Genomic DNA, 21372 nt, shown 5'->3' with positions numbered 1-21372 from the left:
TAATGTCCTTAATATTATGGAAAAATAAATCACGAGACGGCCTGTTTTTTGAGAGAACCACATTAACATTAAAAGAAATTAACAAGTGATCACAAAAGGGGAGTAGATCTACTTTGCAGCCTGTGGACCAGGGTTTAGTTATTTTGGTTTTGGTAGCTGATTTTATTTGATATTATCCCAATATTTTTTATAAATTAATTAACCCTTTAACCAACAAGAACCACTCCTGGTTCCTTTTTATGTATTTTTTAATATAAAATCTTGCACGATCTGTTAAATGTTTTATATTTCAATACTATTGTGCATGACGAACTGAACCACAGTGGAATACTGTCTTGTGGTCAGATGAAGAAAGTGAAAATCTTCAGGTGGATATCATGTCCCTGTCCTCTTAAAGCAGAGAGGGACCACCCAGACCTTTCAAAAGCCTGCATCTATGATAGCATGGGGTTGCATTAGTACCTGTGCCATGAGCACCTGACAGATCTTTGAAGGCTTATTAATATTGAAAAGTAAATAGAAGTTTTAGAACTAAAATTTCTCCCATCCAGACGTCACTGTCAGCGAAGGCCTTGTGTATTTTAGCAAGACAAAAGAACCCACAGGGTCAAATTTGGCCGTTGTTAATCGCTTAACCCAAAATGAACAAACATAAAAAAAATGTCAAATTTGACTCCAAAATTCCAGAGTGCCACTTCTGACCTCTGCACAGAGACACCTAGTGGATGGATATTGACCTGACATGAGCCAGTGTGGTAGTAGCAAGATGCCTGACTACATGTTGTTTTGTTGAGCTGGAAACCTACCCAAACAAAATGGTCTTTTCTAGAAATACATTTTACGTTCTTTTTGGATAAATTAGTGACTGTGAGCTAGCTTAAAAAACAATGTGCCAAAAATGACCCTCTGGGTGTATGGGTCCAAAAAAATGTTGGGTCAGAAATGACCCTTTGGTTATTTGGGTGACTTTGTAGATGTAGAATGATGACAGTCCTGCATTTGGCTAAAGCCTTGAAACAAATTCATTTGTATTTTACTCTTACCTTGGTAGTATAGGACCAGAGACTAATAAAGTAAATACTGATATATTTTCATATATGAGAAAAACGTGGACGCAATAAAGAAAAAGGGAAGAGTCAATCCGGAGTTGGTGGAGACATTGTGGAGAAGCTATGCCAATAACTTGCAGAGAAAATACATTTCCTGATTTTTGCTGACAATTTCTTCACTTGAATGCCCCTTGTTTAGAAATTATTGGCAAAAGGAACCACATGTTGAGGTGCAACCTGATGACGGACAAAGACTTCTCCAAGAACAGCCATGATTATCCCTGCATAACATATCAAGATTGTTATTATTATTTCATGTCTGTTGCTGTAATCACAGCATGGCATCTTTACCAGCATGATTGTGAAGCAAAGGGGAATCCTTGGATCAAAAGTTCTCAATCTTTGCAAATTTCAGGCTTTTGTTGCTCCAGGCTTGGTTGAAGATGGAACATCAAGAGAGCGAGGTAGGCCACCAACTACAGGCCCCTCTTTCCAGTAACCAAGATTTGTTCAAGGTTATCAGAGTGCAGAGTTCATTTAGACAATATTGCCATATTGTTGGTGTTGGTAATTTTGGCTTTGAGTTCTGGTTTCCATTGGCCAAAGTGTGTTTTACACTTGAAATCCAGCTCTAACATGCAACAAAATAGAAATGAAAACATTGTTAAATGTATTGATGCCACTTACTGATTATTTTCCTCAATATAAAATAGTTTACATTGACAGTGTTTGTTCTTGTGATTCTCTGAAATAATACACGTAAAGCCCAATGGGTCAAATTTGGCACAAATCCTAAATTAGGTAAGTAAGGGTTAAAACTGAAAAAGTGGACATTTTGGTGTTAAGTGAAATTATAGCAGTCATTCAATGCATAGTTAATAATTTTCTAAAGAAAAAAAAAGTGTTCTTGGGTTCTTCAGGGCTAAACAACATAAAGCATTCATCAGGCTGGGTGCTGAACTGGTCTGCCTGAAGCAACAGAAAACAGTTTGTGTATCAACATACAAACTAAATGTGGCAAAAAATAAAATAAAATAAAATAAAATATGTTCTATTGTGAATAAAACATGGGTTGATAAGTGTTTGTATTTCCTTTTTTTTTTTTTTTAATATCCCAGTGATTTTGGAATTTGATTGTACTATCATTTTATCTTATCGGGTTTTATGTATAAAATCTGAAGATCTCCTAAGGACCAGCTTTCATTTGTCTAAAACCGTTTTATTTCAATTGCTTGTTTGCTTGCTCATATGTTTGTGTGTGTTGTGTTAATTCCCTGATATTAAAACTTATGAATATGTAGAAAAGTTTCTATCTTTAAATTTAAAAGCAGTCAATATTACTGTTATCATTAATGTGTGTATTTATTTCAAAACCCGCAGATTGCAGTAGATACTTGAAGCGGCTGCGAGGTTGATAAGTTATTGGATAATAACAGTTTGATTTACCTTCCAAAATAAGACAATTTCCTTTAACTTTATATTGAAAACCGGAAACTCTTATTGTTTTTGACGTTGCTTTGCCATCGATTGGTGTCTTCTAGTAGGAAAAAAAAGTGTTGCTTGCAACATCTTGCTTAAATATTAGTAGAAGTTTATCCAGCTAAGGGTGAATTGTCAGAGCTTCTGGACCTTTGCTGTGTTTGCTGGACTGCAGTAAGATGACGGAACTAAGGCACCGTGGAGCTAAAGACACCGACTCAACGCTGGAACAGCAGCCGTCAGAGGACAAGGTAGCGTCAGCCAGGACACGTTTATTTATACGCGATGCTAATGCTAACTAGCCACCTAGCGATGACAGCATTATTTTAGAAATCAGTAATATCTCGCACAACTAATGTCAGTCATTTTACTGCCGTCTAGTGAAGCCCTATTGTATGTTTTTCAGGAAAGGGATTTGTTTTTATTTTATACTGGATTGGCAAATCTTCATTTCTCCCAACTGTGAGCATTTGTTACGAAAACACTCGTAACCAAATGGGAAAATGTAAACAAATTAGTGCCGCTTTTTCATGTGTCAATTGCCGATGTGAAAAAGTGCAGTTTTAAAATATAAAAATATACTGTCTGTAGCTTGACCATTTTATTTAGTTAATGCAAAGCTTGGTATCACTAAGATGTTTACATTTAAACCAATATTTGCTGATGCGGGTTGCAGCTTGAAAGCTGTGATGCACGGCGTTTTTATGTCAGCGTAAAAAAAAAAGGCCAAAACAGTCGATACATCCTCCTCCATGTCAGCCAAAGGCATCTTTTCCGTCTGTTTCTCTGTTTAAACAGCAGTAGGTAAACATTGTTGACTGTACAACATCTTCCCTGTCAGTGTGGCAGCATTAGCTTGAATGGTATCACGACTGCAGTAACAAACGCTTAGAAATAAAACGACACGACATAGCAATAAAAATACTATTTTGTTTCATTCATAGTGAAGAGATTTGAAAGCACTGTCTTGTTAGGTAGCGGAAATATGTCCCAGTGAATAGTCGGAGCCCAAGGGGCGTGGTGATGGTGTGATGGATGTGTGACTATGTAGGGCGACATGATTACAGAGAAACGCTGAAAGCAGATGGGAAAGTAGTCAAAGCATTAGCTCCAACAAACCACACGGGGTTAGTTTAATTTTCCAGACAATCCCACTCAGTGTAATGAGTTCCTAAATATCTCATCCATTTTTTTTCTTCTGGTCTTGATGCATTTAGGTGAACTACCATTGACAACTCAGCTGCAGGATAATGTACCACTGCTATCTCACTAACATTATTTTTTCAGGATATTTGCTACATAAGCCATGATGCAAAGCCATCATTGTAAAAAAATATACATTTCTTAAATAAATTTGAGACCTTTATTACGGGCTGTCAAAGTAAGCATGGTAACGCAAAGACATTAATTTGTACAATTATTGTTTTAATGTTAAACTGAATCCACCAACAAATCATCCTCCTCCTCATTTATAAAAATTCTGGTTACACTGTCTTATCGCTCAAAAAAGATTAAGAACCATGGATCTAAGTGTCTGAACAGGACCACAATTTCTTTTGGAAAGGTTTACCTGAAGTGACGTACATGTAAAACCAGTGGTTACAGGTACAACAAGTACCTGGTAAGGTGATATTAAAATTCATGCAGATGTCAAACTGACTTGTGTTTCAACAAAAATGAGCAGAATTCTGTTTGAGGTTTTAGTCTTGACATTTACAAAATTACTATTAAAATGTGCAAGGTCATACAGATTGATTTCCTCAACAAGCCATACTGCTGCTTTGTTGTTTCAAAATACAAAAGGAAAACCTGTAGTTTAATATCCGAGTCTACAAGAACTGGTTGTCTAGTAGTACATTACACACATGCAGAATATTGTTTTTCATTTTTCAGGGTTTTATTTTCTCACCACTCACTAAGTATAATGTAATTTCCAATAACTTAGGAAACAACAGTCCAGTTTAAGCTTTATTGGCAGTGTGTTGTCGATACTGTCGCACCACAATGCAACACAGCTCATTTGTTTTATCATTTAAATTATTTACCACAAAGCTTTGTATGTTGAGTGCAAAGCCAGATCTGAATGCTGCTCAAAGTTTACTTTAGCGAGCTCTAGCTGTGTCTGTTTCTGTATCTATTGTTTCATTTTAGGTGATGTCAGAAAATGAACCTTAATCAGGACTGAACATATGGAGATTTTTTTTTGGCTTTTCAAAACTGTTTATTACAGTTTTTCTGTAGTTTTTGTTTCCAAATCACAAGGCTTTGTTGGTTTCTGGTCTGTTTAATGAAGAATTCACACTCCGCTGTGTATAAAGACATTAAAATCCCTCCAAATCTGGCCAGTAGGCTTTTATAGCATGTTGATGCAGCGTTGCTAATAAAATAGAGACTCAGGGGGGAAACGACAAAGACTCAAAGTTGCCACTGGTGTAAAAAGACAACATGAAAGGGGAGGAGTGTTAAAGTGAAAGGAGCGCCTATTTTTAACTCGAGTATCCTGAATGACGGATATTGTCTCCATAGAAACCAGCAGACAGAAAATGGCTCAGTGTGTATGTGTGTGTTCTTGTGTATGTTTCTGCAGCCCACTAATATGTTTTTAACCAGCTGTGTACACTGTTTCATTTATATTTCCTAAAATAACTGCATTTCTGGAAAAATGTTGAATTTTCTAAACTGCAACATAAACTTGAATATGACACTGGTTTGTTTATATGAAGTGTTACAAGAGACAAGCACAAAGAAATGATTTTTACTCTTCTCTGGCCAGTGTTTGTGTGTTTAGAAACATATTTTAAACATGTACATAACATTTTTCTAGAATATTTTGCCTGTAATTAGTCAGATAAAGGTATCAATATTGTTTATGAAATGAGCATCAAACCCAGACTTCAGCTTTTTATGCCAGGATAGGTCATAGTTCACCACTTTGTGTCAACCATCAGAACGAAAAAGTGACTGTCATAAATAGCAACAACACATGCTGATTCAATTAAAATTCATGTATGTTCAAAAACAATTACATTTTATTAAATTTAGAGGAATGTTTTTATTATTGTAAAGCCACTAACACTGACCTATGAATTATTCAAGTGCTGTGTTCAATATATAAAGAACAATTTAGCAAAAAAACATTTTAAATAGTAGTTGTAGGCACTTTTTAATTATTAAATTACAGAAATAAAGCTTTCTGCATTTCTGACTTTTAGGCAGGAAGCTAACAGTCACGCTTCACCTGTATGCTTTAGGGAGGCTGACTGGAAATCCAAAGCAAACAGGAAACAACAGAGATACCAGAAAACTAACGACTAGCCTTGCAGCTTCTGTTACTGAGCGTGAGATTTACTCATCAGGGTTGAAGGCTATTGTTTCGAAACACTTTTGAGGTACCTAAGATTGTAAACAACTAATAATTTAACTAGGACCCAGACTGAGCCAATCCAACAATATAATCCAGCTGATGGTTTCTAGATGAAAGATGACTGTAAGATAGCATGAAGGAATTACACAACTTTGATATGTTTCATTATGCCGGGCAATCCATCATGGTAAATGTTGGTCTTCGCAGCTTGTTGGAAAACCCAGAGCAAAGGTATGCTTTAGTTATCATCCTGCTCCTGCAAAGGCACAGGGAAGAAATGCCTTTTCTAACTTCACAAAGTTCAACCAGTGCCAATAAATTCAGGCACCAAATTCGATATAATGCAGAACTAAATTCTGTAGCATGTCTAACAGCTTGTATTCATGGCCACACAGTGTGTTTGCCTGGCATGCCTGCAGTCCTACATCTGCAATGTTTTTATATTATCTAAGTGTCAACAGTGTGAATTTTTGTGGCATCTTAGAAAACTCCAATTTATTCAAGAAATGTGTTGATGGCATTTATCACATTTTGGGAGATGAAGTTTTGCACAGGGTCGCGGGGAAGCTGGAGCCTATCCTAGCAATCTTCGGGCGAAAAGCAAGGTACACCCTGGACAGCTCGCCAGTCCATCGCAGGGCCACACAACCCTGAGTTGGATAAAGCGGTTTAGAAAATGAATGAATGAATGAAAGTTTTGCACAGAGGATACGGATGAGAAAACTGCGCTGACTTGCTGACTGTTGCAAGTATGTAAATGTCATCTTGATTTGGTGTGTTAGTTAGTTACCCTTTTCTAGTCTCCAATAATTTTCTTAGATTTCAAGTTGGAGCATTGTTTCTAATATTACGTGTTGTTTTTTTTATATAGCATGTTAAAAAAAAAAAAAAAAAAAAAAAAGGATATTTTTTTTGTTCTGGTTACATTTCAGTAGGCGGGATGTGTGGATGACAAAGTCAGACAATGCATTTATTTGAGTCAGCATTGTAAATGTGTGGAAAGGAACACAAAGTAACATGACATTTCACAGTAATATTGAGAGACTAATTAAAGGACAGTGTAGGCAAAACAAACACCCCAGGTCTGTTATTGATATGGGAAAAAAAAAAAAAGCTGCAGTAATGTAGTCAGCTGATTCCAGCTCTTGTGAGAGGCTGAGTGGGTGTCAGAAAGCCACATGTCCACCGTCTGCTGAGCAAATGTGAGGTGACAACTCAAAGCCTAATTTGGGCACCAGTATTAGAGAGGGCAGCAGGGGAGCTAGAAAGAAAGAAATAAGCCTGAGTTGTAACAGAAGCTGTAACAATAATGGGACTGGTACCGTCTGGTTACGTCCATTTTACCGTTACCATGGGAGGCACAGAGATCAGTGTGTTTCAGTCACCACTCAGCATATGTTTCTCAGACATCACCAATATGGAAGGAGATAATGTGGTGCAATGCTTGGCCTCCCACACACAACCCTGCACTGGCTGTCTTTCTCCTCTTTCTTAATACAGCTTGTCATCCTCTACTGCATCTGATGCTGTTTGCTTAACAACACAAACCTCTTTCAGTTAAAAGTTAAAGTGAAAATCAACTGCACTGAACTAAAAATGTGTCTTTTGACTTAAATGTTAAGCTTCTGGCGCAGTGTTGCTTCATGGTTCAGGGATGTTAACAACTGTAGACTGGTTAGGTCCTTCCTCGTGTCTGTGTTGCTGCTTACAGACTGCACTGAGTGGTTCACCCTGAACAGAGATTGTCCAATTATGGTGCAGCAAAATAACTCTGGGTGTTGTGCAAAGGAACTCTGTGTCTACAGTAATAGTTTGGCATTTGGTAATAGGGCTTTTGTGCCAATTCGATTTGATTCCGATTTTTTGGGTGCCGATTTGATTTAAATTGCGATTCTCACAATTCTTCGATATTACTTATTTTTGTAGATTGAAAGAAAAAAAAAATGTATAAAACTTTTTTTTTTGTTTTGCTTGTCATTTTTCTTGATTTCGATTGGGAAAAACAACACAGTAGCCAGATCATCTTTCTGCTGCTATAATGCCCAAGATGACAAGTAAGAAGATCAATAAAAATAATAAAAAATTACCAAAATTTTGTGATGGATTATATTTATTTATTTGAAAAAAACTAAACAAAAACAAAAACCAATTTTTTTCAACAAAAAAAAAAAATCAATTTTAAAATAGTGAAGCAAAAAAAATCCAGATTTTCGATTTTTCGATTCGATTTTCCCACCCCTAACTGGTAACACAGCGCTGTGCTAAAGTCTCTTCATATTTTGCTTTTTGAATAATCTGTGAGTGGTCCTGAGCGATGGATCTCCAGGCTTTCTAAAGGTTTTTTCCTTTTTTTTTTTTTTTAATCATGGATATTGGCTGCTGCTTTATCAGTTTTCAGGCCAGTTCTGTTACAATTTTAAAGGAATTTTTCTTTTTATTGTGAAGTGACAAACACTGACCTATGAATTATTCAGGTGCTGTGTTAAATATATAAAAAAACTATTTAGCAAAGAGCCGCTTTAAATAGTATTTTTAGGCACTTTGTTACCAGGAGACTAACACAAAGATGAAGAATATGTTGCTATTTTTTTAGTTGCATCTCTAAAGAATGTCACTGATGATTAAGCATACTAGTAAATAGTGTCCCAATAGTGTGAAAGATGTAAAAATATTGTCTGTACAAGTCTGTCAAGCAGTAAATTTGAAACAAGACTAATTTTGATCATAAAACCTGAGCCAGTTTTCAGTCATCTTTTATCTTAAGAAAGAACCCAACAAAGATTAGGAAAGAGGTTCCAGGCAGATGCATCTTTGTTTATCATTCTGCAGGAAGGGAAACAGGGACACCAGATGATACACAAACCAGACTGGAAATCAGGTCAGCTACTGCTGACTTTCACATTGAGGGTGTATGGAGGGGTGAATGTGAATCTCAGCATCAACATATCTTGCATTTGAATTCTTATAAACAGCGATTCTCTTCTTTTTGAGTGTCAGGATTTAAAAGATGTGAAAAAAAATGCAGTCATTTGTCATGTTCGATTACTACATTCAAGTCAAATCTAAAATAAAGTAAAAATCTAAATGATATTAAATTTCTAGTGTTGGAGAGTTAATGTGTTTAACAAGCATCCCATGTTGTTTTGCGTTTTGTTGCAGGGTTCAGACAGTGAGGTGAAAACGGAAAAAGATGGGGTGTCTGACAGCGAATCCAAGGTGGACTCAGGAGTCCCAGAAGTGCCAGTCCCTCCTGATGACACCCCTGAAGTCCTAAACAAGGCATTGTCTGGACTTTCATCAAGGTATGGTCTGCGCTGAAGGACATCGTACGGTATCATAAGTTGTGTGTGGGAGTCTAAGCTGTGTGTTTTTAAAGTTTGGATTATTCTGCTTCTGGAGGCTGAATATGCTGCGCAACATTTAGATGTATTTAAAAGACACCTTCTCTCATTGTTGTGTTTGTTACTTGTCCATCCTTACTAACCCCTCCCGGTTAAAGCATATTTGAGCCAGTCAGCATTTCACCTGTGCATGGTGTCATTTCTAAGGATGATGTAGCTAATTTGATGACCGTGTACAAGTCAGTTTACTTTGGTTGAACACCAAAAAATCCATCTGCAGGAGGTGTGCATAGAGGCTGGAGGCCGGGTTTCCATCCTGTGGGTCCCTGTCCCAGCCCATCCTTCTAAATCTTAAGCCCAACATGGTGTGGTGGTGTTGCCCTTTGCCCTTCCTTGCCCCCATCCTGCTCATGCTACCTGCATTGATGCTGCATATCATTCTGTTGAGTCCCCCCACTGTGTAAAGTTCCTCTCTTCAGGATATTTGCTTACATAAACCATCCTGACTCTGGTCTGACGTTTTTCAGACCTAAACCAGAGATCCTTGTTTATCCTGAACTGCATCTCGGCGCTGCTGCACGTGTAGAGGAGACATGATGTATACACAGGAATACAGTTTTCTTTGAAGAGTTGACATGATTTACTGATCAGTAGGATCAATGTTTAGAGTTAGTCAGTATTAAACCCAAAGCGCAGGGTGCAGTTATATTGCATCAGTCTTGTTTTTGGTGGTAAGATCTGTGTTCCCAGCGACTTGTGTGGACATTTTAAGTGGACTAAATAAAGAATTCTCCTTACTGATCCACTTGAATCTAGATGTTTGGCTTTCTTCATCTTTGAGCTGACAGATTGGTTGTTTTCTTCTCAGATGGAAGAACTGGTGGGTGCGGGGAATCCTCACATTAGCCATGATCTCCTTCTTCTTCATTATCATCTACCTGGGCCCCATGGTGCTTATGATGATTGTGAGTACAAACATAGCCGACGGTGTTCCACAAACGTCCCGCAGCCGGCTGCTCAACAGGAAATAAGGAGACCAGAGCTGTTTTAAGCCAGGGTTTCCTGTCAAGGCACCACTTCTGTTTTCTGTAACTTCATGATGTCAGCATATTGATATTCCTATGTCTAGCACACATGAAAACCTTTTCCTCATGGATTAAACGGGAGCCTATGCTAAAACACACACATGCTCTTGTCGTTTAGGAATTTCCTGAATCTAGGCCTATCAGCGATTTAGTGTCAGTAGGGCACACACATACAGACGCACAATGAGAAATGATGTTCCTGTAGTTAAACACCCTTCTGATGCAGTTTTTCTCTGTGAAGGTCCTCTGTGTTCAAATCAAGTGCTTCCAAGAAATCATCACAATCGGTTACAGTGTGTACCACTCGTACCACCTGCCCTGGTTCAGGACGCTGAGCTGGTGAGAACACACAAACATGACATGAACAACCCAAATATCCATTCAGACTTTCATGGTTTTTTTTTTGTTTGTTTTGTTGCAGTTGTCCCAAGGTTTGTTTACTGGCTTATTTTGTTTTAGTTGCCATAGTTTGTATATAGTTGAGCCAATTAGAAAATAATATCAGGAGCACTGAATCATTAGTGCATCATCAGTTTGATTTCCTGTAGTACCAGTGCACAGTGTATTGTGCTGCTCAGCAGAGTCCCAATGTTCACTAGCCTGAAAGACCTGGTGGAAAAACACTGTGTGTAAACTTTGCAAAACTTTTAACCTTTCACTTTTCAGAAGTAAGAGAAGCCGAGAGCAAAGTTTCACATGACAGACTAAACATGTCAGCATTCCAGGTTTTCTTCAGGCATTTTAAACTCAGTGTAATAAGGCGCGAATCCAGCAGTAAGATGTGTGTTTTTGCTCCAATCATCTGCTCTACAGGTACTTCCTGCTATGTGTGAACTACTTCTTCTATGGTGAAACTGTGACAGATTACTTTTTCACACTGGTGCAGAGAGAGGAGCCGCTTCGCATCCTTAGCAAATACCACCGCTTTATCTCCTTTGCCCTCTACCTAACAGGTACACACACACACACACACACACACACAGTCTGTGAATGTATCTGTCATCAAGCCAGTAGGTCACAAAAACACTTATTCTTTAAGGCTATTCAAGTGAATCTTTAACTTTATTAATAAACAAAATGACATGTTATTAGCAATAACCATGTATTTTCCCCATGGGAATAAATAAAGATTTAATCTATATTTATCCAAAAAGTTTAAGAAAAACACACACAGCTTCACATTTATTATTTTTTTTACAACCTTTGCCAAAAAAGTTGAAGTAATTATTAAAACAGTTTGAATATCAGTGACATGTGGTGGTATAATTAAAGGATTGTTTACTTTTCCCTGCTACACTCTGGTTAAGCTTGATTTTGGTCCATAAAATGTGGGAAATTTTCCTTCTGTAGTTTCTCGCAGCTACTGTGAGGGTGTGAAACCAGTTTTAGAAACAAACCATAATTCAATATTAATTTAAGACACATTCCATGTTTAGTAGATTTAGGATGTGCCGCATTGCTCCTGGCAGATGACAGTGATGAGGAAAGTAATAAGACTAAAACAAGTTGCGAGCACGATTCTGGAAAGAAACTAACCTCTGCCCTGATTTATTTATTCTTCTTACATTGTAGTTTTTTGGCTCGTTTCATCTTTATGGCAACGCCTGTGCAGGGTTAGGGTTGATGAATGGCTATGAGGTGTAATCATCTAAACTTTTTGTCTCTTCTGCCTTTTCTGCTTTCTGTGCTACACAAACATTCAGGCTTCCAAGGAAGATGTGTAACATTTTTATTTAAGCAGATGGTGTGGAACCACCCTGCAAAACTAACCAGAGGTGTTTTGTTCTTCAGATCATAACTGTTAATCCAGTAAAAGAAGAATGACCAATACAAAGAGCTGTATTTTAGTGTGTTTGCTTTTACTGCAAACTGAGCAGTATTTTGCATACAGCTTTGTGCTGTCGTCTGGTTTTCAAAGCTCTCCCAGTTTGTGTGCAGACTCGGTTGAATTGAGTTGTTTTTCTGTGATGCTGTAAATTCAGGAAGAGTGACCTTTTTTTTTAAATCACTTATTCACTCCTCACTTACTCATTGAACCACTGCTACATTTAGTAATTTCTGTTTTTAGCCTACCATAGCTCTAACAGTCTCACACACATTACTGTTGCATCTTAAGCTCACAGTCACATGCATCACTTAGAATTAGGAACAAAGCACACTGGGGAGGAGATGTATTCTTTTACAACGGTGCAATACTTGCACAAATATCCATCCATACATCCATCTATTCTCCGCCGGTCACAAGGGTATCAGCCTAAGCAGGGAAGCCCAGACTTCCCTCTCCCCAGCCACATTTGCCAGCTCTGCGGGGGGGATCCCGAGGTGTTCCCAGGCCAGAATCCCTCCAGCATGTCCTGGGTCTTCCTCAAGGTCTCTTCCCGGAGGGATGTGGCTGGAACACCTCACCAGGAGGCATCCTGACCAGATGCCCGAGCCACCTCAACTGGTTCCTCTCAATGCGGAGGAGCAGCGGCTCTATTCTGAGCCCCTCCTGGATGACTGAGCTCCTCACCCTATCTCTAAGGGAGAGCCCGACCACCCTGCAGAGGAAGCTCATTTCAGCCGCCTATATACGAGATCTCGTTCTTTCGGTCACATCCCCCAGCTCATGACCATAGGTGAGGGTAGGAACGTAGATCGACTGGTAAATCTAGAGCTTCGCCTTCTGGCTCAGCTCCTTCTTCACCACGACAGACCGACGCAGAGTCCGCATTACTGCAGACGCCGCAGCGATCCGTCTGTCGATCTCGCGCTCCATCCTTCCCTCACTCGTGAACAAGACCCCGAGATATTTAAACTCCTCCACTTGAGGCAGGACCTGACTCCCGACCCGAAGAGGGCAATCCACCCTATTCCGGCTGAGGACCATGGTCTCAGATTTGGAGGTGCTGATTCCCATCCCAGCTGCTTCACACTCCACATCATCTGCAAAACGCAGGGACCCAATCCTGAGGCCACCAAGCCGGATCCCCTCAACACCTTGGCTACGCCTAAAAATTCTGTCCATATAAGTTATGAACAGAATCGGTGATAAAGGGCAGCCTTGGCGGAGTCCAACCCTCACTAGAAATGAATCCGACTTACTACCGGCAATGCAGACCAAGCTCTGACACCTGTCGTACAGGGACCGGACAGCTCGTACAAGGGGGTCCAGTACCCCATACTGCTTAAGTACCCCCCACAGGAGCTCCCGGGGGACACGGTCCAACGCCTGTAGACTGTTTGGGCTCCCATGCCCTCTCCAGGACACCAAAGGGGTTATCGAGCTGGTCCACTGTTCCACGACCAGGACGAAAACCACAATGCTCCTCCTCAATCCGAGATTTGACTATTTGACGGAACCTCCTCTTTAGAACCCCTGAATAGACCTTTTTGAGGAGACTGGGGAGTGTGATTCTCCTGTAATTGGAACACACCCTCTGGTCCCCCTTCTTAATAAGGGGGACCACCACCCCAGCCTGCCAGTCCAGAGGCACTGTCCCCGATGTCCACGCAATGCTGCAGAGGCGTGCCAGCCAGGACAGCCCCACAGCATCCAGAGCCTTAAGGAACTCCTCGCCATCAAGGAGCTTTTTAACCACCTCGGTGACCTCAGACACAGAGTTAGGAGAGTCCACCCCTGAGTCCCCCAGCTCTGTTTCTTCATCGGAAGACGTGTTGGTAGGATTTATGGAGATCTTCGAAGTATTCCTTCCACTGACTCACAATGTCCTGACACACAAATATGTCTGTCTGCATTCTCAAAGTGTCAGATATTTGCAAATGAGAATGCAGACAGAGCGATCTTGCCACTCAGTGCCTTATAGAACATTTTTCACAGTGGAGGAAAATGTCAATTCAAATTTGGGAAGAAACCAAAAAAGAGCAGTGTTTGCCAGATGTGAGCCATTTGCTTGAAATAGCTTACTCTCAATAAAATGAGTATATCTCTGCAAGCACAAAGTGTATTTGAGTGCTTTTGTTGTCATGTTACACTTTGTCAAAAATGTGTAAATTTTGAGTGATTTTACTGGTAATATTGTTGCAGAAAAGTTACAAGGATTTCATTAGAGTAGAAAGACAAAGACACATAAAAACACATTCCTCTGAACTTCTTGGCTTTTTTTCCCCCTCCATGTTGCACTGCTACGTTTCTGATGTAGCTATTAACTTAGCTATTTTTATTTCTTTGTTTTATAAGGTGAGGTTATTCAGCTACATTATAATCTGCAGTTTACAACCACTGAATGTTGCCAACTCCAACTCACTGAACCTTAAAAAAAACAGATTTAATGTTTTATTTGATGCGTCTTGGAAACGAGGAAATCATTAACTTAGACTGTCGCACGACATTTGATTATAATCCTAGTTACTCAGGAGGTTGTTTTAGTCTCATGTGAACTGTGATGTCCCACTTCTCAAACTACAGGATGTCAGTTCGCACAACAGTACTGCTTTAGTTTCTTACTCATGCCAAACAGGATGTGGGGAGGAAGGAAGCACCCTGACAGTTTGTGCCTCTTGCCTACTGGCTTCAAGGTGAAACCGAGCAGCCCAGGTTTATCCCAAGCACTTAGACAAGAGGTGTTAAAGCTTATATTGTGATGTGTTTTGCAGTGCTACACATTTTACGTTCCAACCTGAGAAGAGACACTGCTCATTTGAACTGCTGAGTTCAGGAAGCAGATCCTCTCAGTATGTGTAGGCTGACTTCAGCCTAGTGAAGACACCTTCTCTCTGTCTTTGTTTTGCAACATACTTTCATATCAGTCATGTGAGAAATGACTCCAGCAACTCTGAGCTGCTCTCTTCACTCTAAACTTGGCTTTGTTCGAAATGGGTCAAGCTAAATTTAATCAGTTTGACCAAAGATGATCTAATTTCTGAATGCTTTTACCTTCTCCTTGATGCAGATGCCACTGTTAATGTGGTCTCTGTTCTGCTCCGGCAGGTTTCTGCATGTTTGTGCTGAGTTTGGTGAAGAAACATTATCGGCTTCAGTTCTACATGGTAAGTGGGAACCAGTCTTGTCCTGGCGTCATGCCTAAAGGCTGGATTATTGATGAGATGAACCATAAAACAAGCCCTCCAGTTAATGATAAAGTGGGACAAAGACATTTCTTAAGGGGAACAATCAGTTCAAATGTGTCTAATACATTTAATAGAAACTGATCCCACAATATGGCATCAGTACGATGGATGAAACATCCTGCACATACACCGTCTGCATGAGGCAGTGCACACGCAAAATGACTGAAGTAAAAGGCTTTTTAAGTGACCTGCAAACAAATGCTGGATGACTCTTCTGTTTTTCAGATGAACAGTAAGGGTTTAATGTTGACCTCTCCTCATGCTAACACAGTGTTCAACTTCTTACCATGTCTCCACAGTTTGGTTGGACCCATGTGACCTTGCTGATTGTGGTGACACAGTCTCACCTTATCATTCACAACCTGTTTGAAGGAATGATCTGGTGAGTGAAGAGTTCTTGATCTGCTTTAAGACTGTTCAGTGCAACCTAAAAGGCTGAAACTTTACTTCTTTCAGAATATTTTCATGCAGAAAGTCAAATCTAATTATTTCAGAATTAGATTATCTTGGATTCTCTTTGTTCGCAATGCAACAGCAGTGCTTAAACATGAACAGGCTAATTATGATATAATCTCTTTTTTTTTTGTCTAAATAGGTTCATTGTCCCCATTTCCTGTGTGATCTGTAATGACATCATGGCGTACATGTTTGGTTTCTTCTTTGGACGAACTCCTCTCATCAAGGTTAGTCAGCAGTTGCTCTTTAAACTAAATGAAAACATGATTATGCAGCATTTTATGTGGTTTTGGGGGTTATTTCCCAGTTTTTTCCACAATTTTTAGCTGGTTGTTATGTGCACATGCATGGTGTTGATGTTTGTTTACAACTTCTGCAGCTGTCACCTAAGAAGACATGGGAGGGATTTATTGGTGGATTCTTCTCCACCATTGTGTTTGGTATCATGGTAGGCATTTTTTTTCGCGTTTTGAATAGTAAATAGTGTAATTAATGTGTATCAGGAGAATTAAAATAAATGAAACTCGCACGATGTAACTGGAGAGTAAAAGCATCTCGCTCCCTCTCAGCTCTCCTACGTCATGGCTGGTTACCGCTACTTCGTGTGTCCGGTGGAGTTCAACAACGACTCCAATAGCTTCCAGGTGGACTGTGAGCCCTCTGAGCTGTTTCAGCTGCAGGACTACGCCCTTCCCAGTGTCCTGGAGTCCATTACTGGATGGGTAAGACTTGGTTGACATTTTCTCCTGATTTGTGCTTTTAATGGTCTCCTTCTCTTTTTAATACAAGCTGTGATTATGTTTATTTGTGTCAATATTATTCTATTTTCTGCCTTTCTACCAAAATGTGTGCAGTTGGATATATTTATGTAATGCTATTTAACTTTAAAATAACCACAAATAAAAATTGCATCCTGGTGTGCTGCATTATTTCTGGTTCCTGTTTATAAAATTGTGTTTTAGCCAAAGATCTTTTATCCCCAACATGTTTTATCAAGTTTGTAAAACCAGGACCTGGAATATAATGGATATAAGAAATGAATACTTTCTTTTTTTTAATTGGTTAAATATTATTTATAGATGGTTCCTGATGAATAAGATGATGTGCTGATGTAGATTTTCCTTCTTGTCTCCGCAGACCAAAGTTCGTTTATATCCTTTCCAGATTCACAGCATCGCTCTTTCCAGCTTTGCCTCCATCGTTGGCCCCTTCGGCGGCTTCTTCGCCAGCGGCTTCAAGAGAGCTTTCAAGATCAAGGTAGGAGTTGAACCGCCGGCCTCCAGGAGTGTGTCAGTACACCAGCAGGCCAAACTTTTCTGTAGTTTGTTTTATCACCTGTAATATATCCTGCCTGTGTTTAGGTGCCCACAGTAAGCTTATATGTTGTCTTCTTTGTTTTTACTTCCAGGACTTTGCCAACACTATTCCGGGCCACGGTGGCATTATGGACAGATTCGATTGCCAATACCTCATGGCTACATTTGTCAATGTGTACATTGCTAGCTTTATCAGGTAAGCACCCGGACTGGTTGCATGTTTAAAAATATTGAGTTTTGGGAAAAAAAGGAAGAAGAAAAAAAGAAAAAAGAGCCTCCAGAACTAAACCGAGTTGCTGTTTTAGAAGATGAGTTAAGTTTATTCACACAATCTTCCAAACGATTAGGGATGTATCAATGCCACATCTGTTCATACCAAGTACAATACTTGGTTTGAACAGTGGAGTACTTATATAAGTACTAATGAATCTCATCACATTTAACTGGTAAGGTTTGCGATCCAGAATGTCCGACAACTGAGAGGTTAGTTGTTTGATATATCAAATGCAGCCATCCTCTAAATCAGTTGAGCTCAAGTCCGGACCTCGAGATCTACTATCCTGCAACTTTTAGAGTCAGCTCTTCCCCAACACACATGAAACATATGGCTGAATTCCCTCATCCATATGTCATTCAGCTATGCTGAGGCCTGGTCATCTGATTCAGGTATGTTGCAGGTGGGTAGCGTGACGTCTAAAAGTTGCAGGTTTTGGAGGACCGGCCGTGCACTCCTGCTCTAAATGTAGGGCTAGGAAATGATGAGTCGCCAATGTGCTAACTGTAGTTTGAGAGAAAGTACCCTGGTGTATTAAAGTGGAGCAGTTTTAAGTTAAAGCAAAGTTCAGCTGTTGTTGTAACTAACATTACTGTTTGATTTTCTGTGTTTTCTTTTAGGGGCCCCAACCCCAGCAAGGTGATCCAGCAGCTCCTGGCCCTCCGGGTTGATCAGCAGCTCCACATCTTTAACTCTCTGAAGGCTCACCTGACAGAAAAGGGCCTCCTGCCCGCCCTGGAGGAGGCCGCCCCTTAGAGCCCCCCCCTCTTCCTCAGCAGCTCGCCGTGAGGGTGGGGGAGAGGGGAAGCGGGCAGTACCCAGGGGACCCCCTGAGGCTCCAGCGATTTGGGAGAAGAAGTGTTTAGTGTGGGGGGGGGGAACACTGACACAAAAAGACAACAGCCTTGGGTCATTCCATGTCATCTGGGTTTGAGAGCGGTGTGTGTTCATGTGTTTTGTGGATTATGTTTCTAACATCAGTGTTTTCAGGTTGGCTTTGTGGTTTACTGTATCATCACACCTTTCCAGTAAGACTGGTGTTTAAGTGTCGGCAATGTTAAACTACACGCCGTGCAGACGTACATTTCTACCTGTTTACAGAATATTCTCTATATATTACCTGATAATGTATGTTTTATATTTTATTGTATGTTTTTTTTTTTTATTTTAATGCACTGCTCTCCACTCTGTTACTCACTGTATTGTTACTTCATTTCCACCCTCCCAAACAATTTCACTTATAATTTCTTTGTTGTGATTGTTTCTATTTATATATAAATATATAGATATGGTTTTTATATTTGGTATGTTCAAATATATGTTGTGAGTCAAATGTTGTGTTTTATTCAGGCTGTCATCACCACTGCCACCTGTCACATGCATTTGTTTTCTGTCCGTTTTTCCTCTTTTTGTCATTTAAAGCCTCTTGCTTGGTCATATATCAACATTTTATCAGCTTGCAGAAATATGGATTTTGCAAAACTATTTCAATGAGATAAAACTCTGTTTTTGTCTCTTAGTTACTCGCTGTTTGAGCAATGCTTCAGTTAGTTTTATGAAGAATCAATAGATGTCTCTGAGGGCCACAGACACCTCCTCAGCCTAACAACTACAATCTTCCCCAGTAAAATAAACATCCTGAGATGGGACAGTGTTTTTTTTTTTCTTTAAATACAAGACGTTTTTTTGTTTGAGTTGACTTATTTTACTTTTCCCCTGGTTAGATTAGGGGGATGGAAGTATTTGTAAAAGTACAAGTACAGAAAAAGTATTTCTGCACTGCCATTGTCTGCTCGTGTGTATTGCACTGTGCCATGTATTGCAGCTTCAAAGCAGATGTGTTATCATCACAGGTCAGTTTGACCAGTTGGAGTCACACGTTGTTAATGAAGCTGAGCTTTCACACACCTGTCCAGGTTGGATTTTGCCAATACAATCACGTACCGCGTACATACTGTTCATTCCATGAGCTTTTATAGCCGGAGTTTTCCGTTATTTATGTTAATGCCAAGTGTGTGTTTGCTTTGGTAGTAAAACATTTGCTGAAGCTGCTTTAATGTGAGTTTCTTAATGTTTCACAATACTTTTTGTTTTTTTTTTGTCTTCATAAATGCCATTCTGTCTCAAAAGCTTCAGCAGAATTTTGTAAAGTCCAGGGGTACTTCACATCAGTGTCATACTTGTTATTCAGCTCATGAGGTTCAATGCCTGCTAATTTAAGTCTACAAATGTGAATATTTCTGAGTTTGTGACAGGGAAAGACTCCAGAGATGTAATGCTGTAAGTGTGGTGTCTGAAATTGGTGGTTTGGTTATGTTGGCCTTTACTGTAGCATTTACGGCATTTAATAACATCCGGCTTGAACAAGTCCTACTGATTGTATAGTACCGCACTTCTGGAGTACTTTCTGAACACTGTCTGGGTGTTTTTTTTTTTGTTTTTTTTTTTTTTTTATAAATATACATTGTTTGATCAAAATCTGTATGTGAAACTCTGACTGACTGAGGTAATGATAAACTACTATGTGAAATGGCTGTAAACAAATTTCCCTGATATTTTAACTGAATGCTGGGATTGTGTTGCATATTTAGATTAAATGATTTGTTGTACAGGAAGATTGAGTCTGAATAGTAAAAAAAACAAAAAAAAACAAACACTAATTAATCCAACACTCAGCATTGTGTTTATGATCCTGTGAAATCAGAAAAAATAATGGATTTGTCTTTGGAAATAAAGTCAGATTAGCTTTGTTGGGCTAAAGTGAAGTCCTGTACAGCTGTTCTCAGTGTAATAGGACAAAAAGAATAAAGCAGTCAGTGTAGAAGGGATGTAAAGGTCTATAATGTGTATTTCTACACGCTAAACACAAAATATTTCTGGTTCGCTATTATGTAAAATAAATGTTAGCTCAATTTAAATCAAAGTAATCGTACTTTCTTCAGATAATGCTCTCAAATTTGACCTTTTAAAATTTTTGTTGCCTTTTCATTATTTGTCATGGAATGAACTGGTGTATGATCCAAACACTGTTGTTTTCCCCAAGTAGGAATGTCACTCCTTATTCATTGATATCATGCCATGCCATCAGCCAATCATGAATTCCTCCTCCCTAATGTATATTTATCGTTTTCAGGTTCAGTTTTTTCAGAGTTAAAATATTGTACATTTATTAAGATGTTTAGAAAACTGTTCTTTAGTATTTTTTGGTTGGAAGAATATTTAAATAGTTACTGCCATATAGGAAAGAGTATTGAAATAGAAGAGTATTTCCTCGCCGTGACTGTAGTGCAGTTGGGTGTTTTCTAGAGTCGTCCCTGTCGTGTCAACTCCTGCGTCAGAGTGCAAAGTTGAATGGACTTGAATTCTTATAACTTATGTTCCAAGTGGTTTTCTGGAAAGTAGTGCAAGGGAAGGTGTCATAACACCGTGAAGGATCTCATGCTTCTCAGGCCTTGATGCCTCCGTGGTGGTTTGATATTTTGAAGCTTTTAGTCCTGCAGCTCTGTACTGCCGTTTGCCTCTGCCTGGTGTTGCAGACGGCCACCAGGGAGAGCTGAAGCTCCTGTGTTTAACATTTTGGGTACAACACAGATGCTGCACTTAAATGGAAAAGTTTGACCTCATGTAACAGCTGCTTGATACATTCCAGCCCCTCAGTGATGAGATTTTCTCACTCATTAAATAAAAAGTAAACTCTTTGAAAGCACCCAGGATATACCTCAGTGCTGTTTTCAATCGTCATGGTGCCACTTTACAGTTGTGCATCATACCCTGTCAGGAATGTATGGGAGTTGTGTCAGTCCCACACACTGTTTGCTTCCCTTTGTAGACATTTTACTTTGTGGTTGTAGACAGATCTGGATGATTTTAGAATATATTCTTAAACTGCAATTGTTCAGTTGTACATTGTCGAGAGAAAAGCTGTATTCTTTGATGCT

General features: G+C 39.4%; 1 protein-coding gene across 1 annotated transcript; it reads left to right on the top strand.

Annotated features, from left to right (window-relative positions):
- Window positions 1–2681: 2681 nt before the first annotated feature.
- On the top strand, window positions 2682–18332 carry cds2 (CDP-diacylglycerol synthase (phosphatidate cytidylyltransferase) 2). The gene is made up of 13 exons (XM_079250929.1): window positions 2682–2779; window positions 9052–9194; window positions 10102–10198; window positions 10560–10657; window positions 11132–11271; window positions 15249–15307; window positions 15688–15770; window positions 15984–16071; window positions 16224–16292; window positions 16414–16566; window positions 16982–17101; window positions 17253–17356; window positions 18055–18332. Exons 1-13 carry the CDS (start codon window positions 2708–2710, stop codon window positions 18188–18190), a joined length of 1362 nt encoding a protein of 453 aa, XP_079107055.1. The 5' UTR covers window positions 2682–2707; the 3' UTR covers window positions 18191–18332.
- Window positions 18333–21372: the final 3040 nt, after the last annotated feature.

Source organism: Telmatherina bonti, assembly GCF_933228915.1.
Source record: "Telmatherina bonti genome assembly, chromosome: 13".
Classification (NCBI taxonomy): Eukaryota; Metazoa; Chordata; class Actinopteri; order Atheriniformes; family Telmatherinidae; genus Telmatherina; species Telmatherina bonti.
Note: the sequence above shows the minus strand (reverse complement) of the source record. Positions and strands in the feature narration are given on the sequence as shown.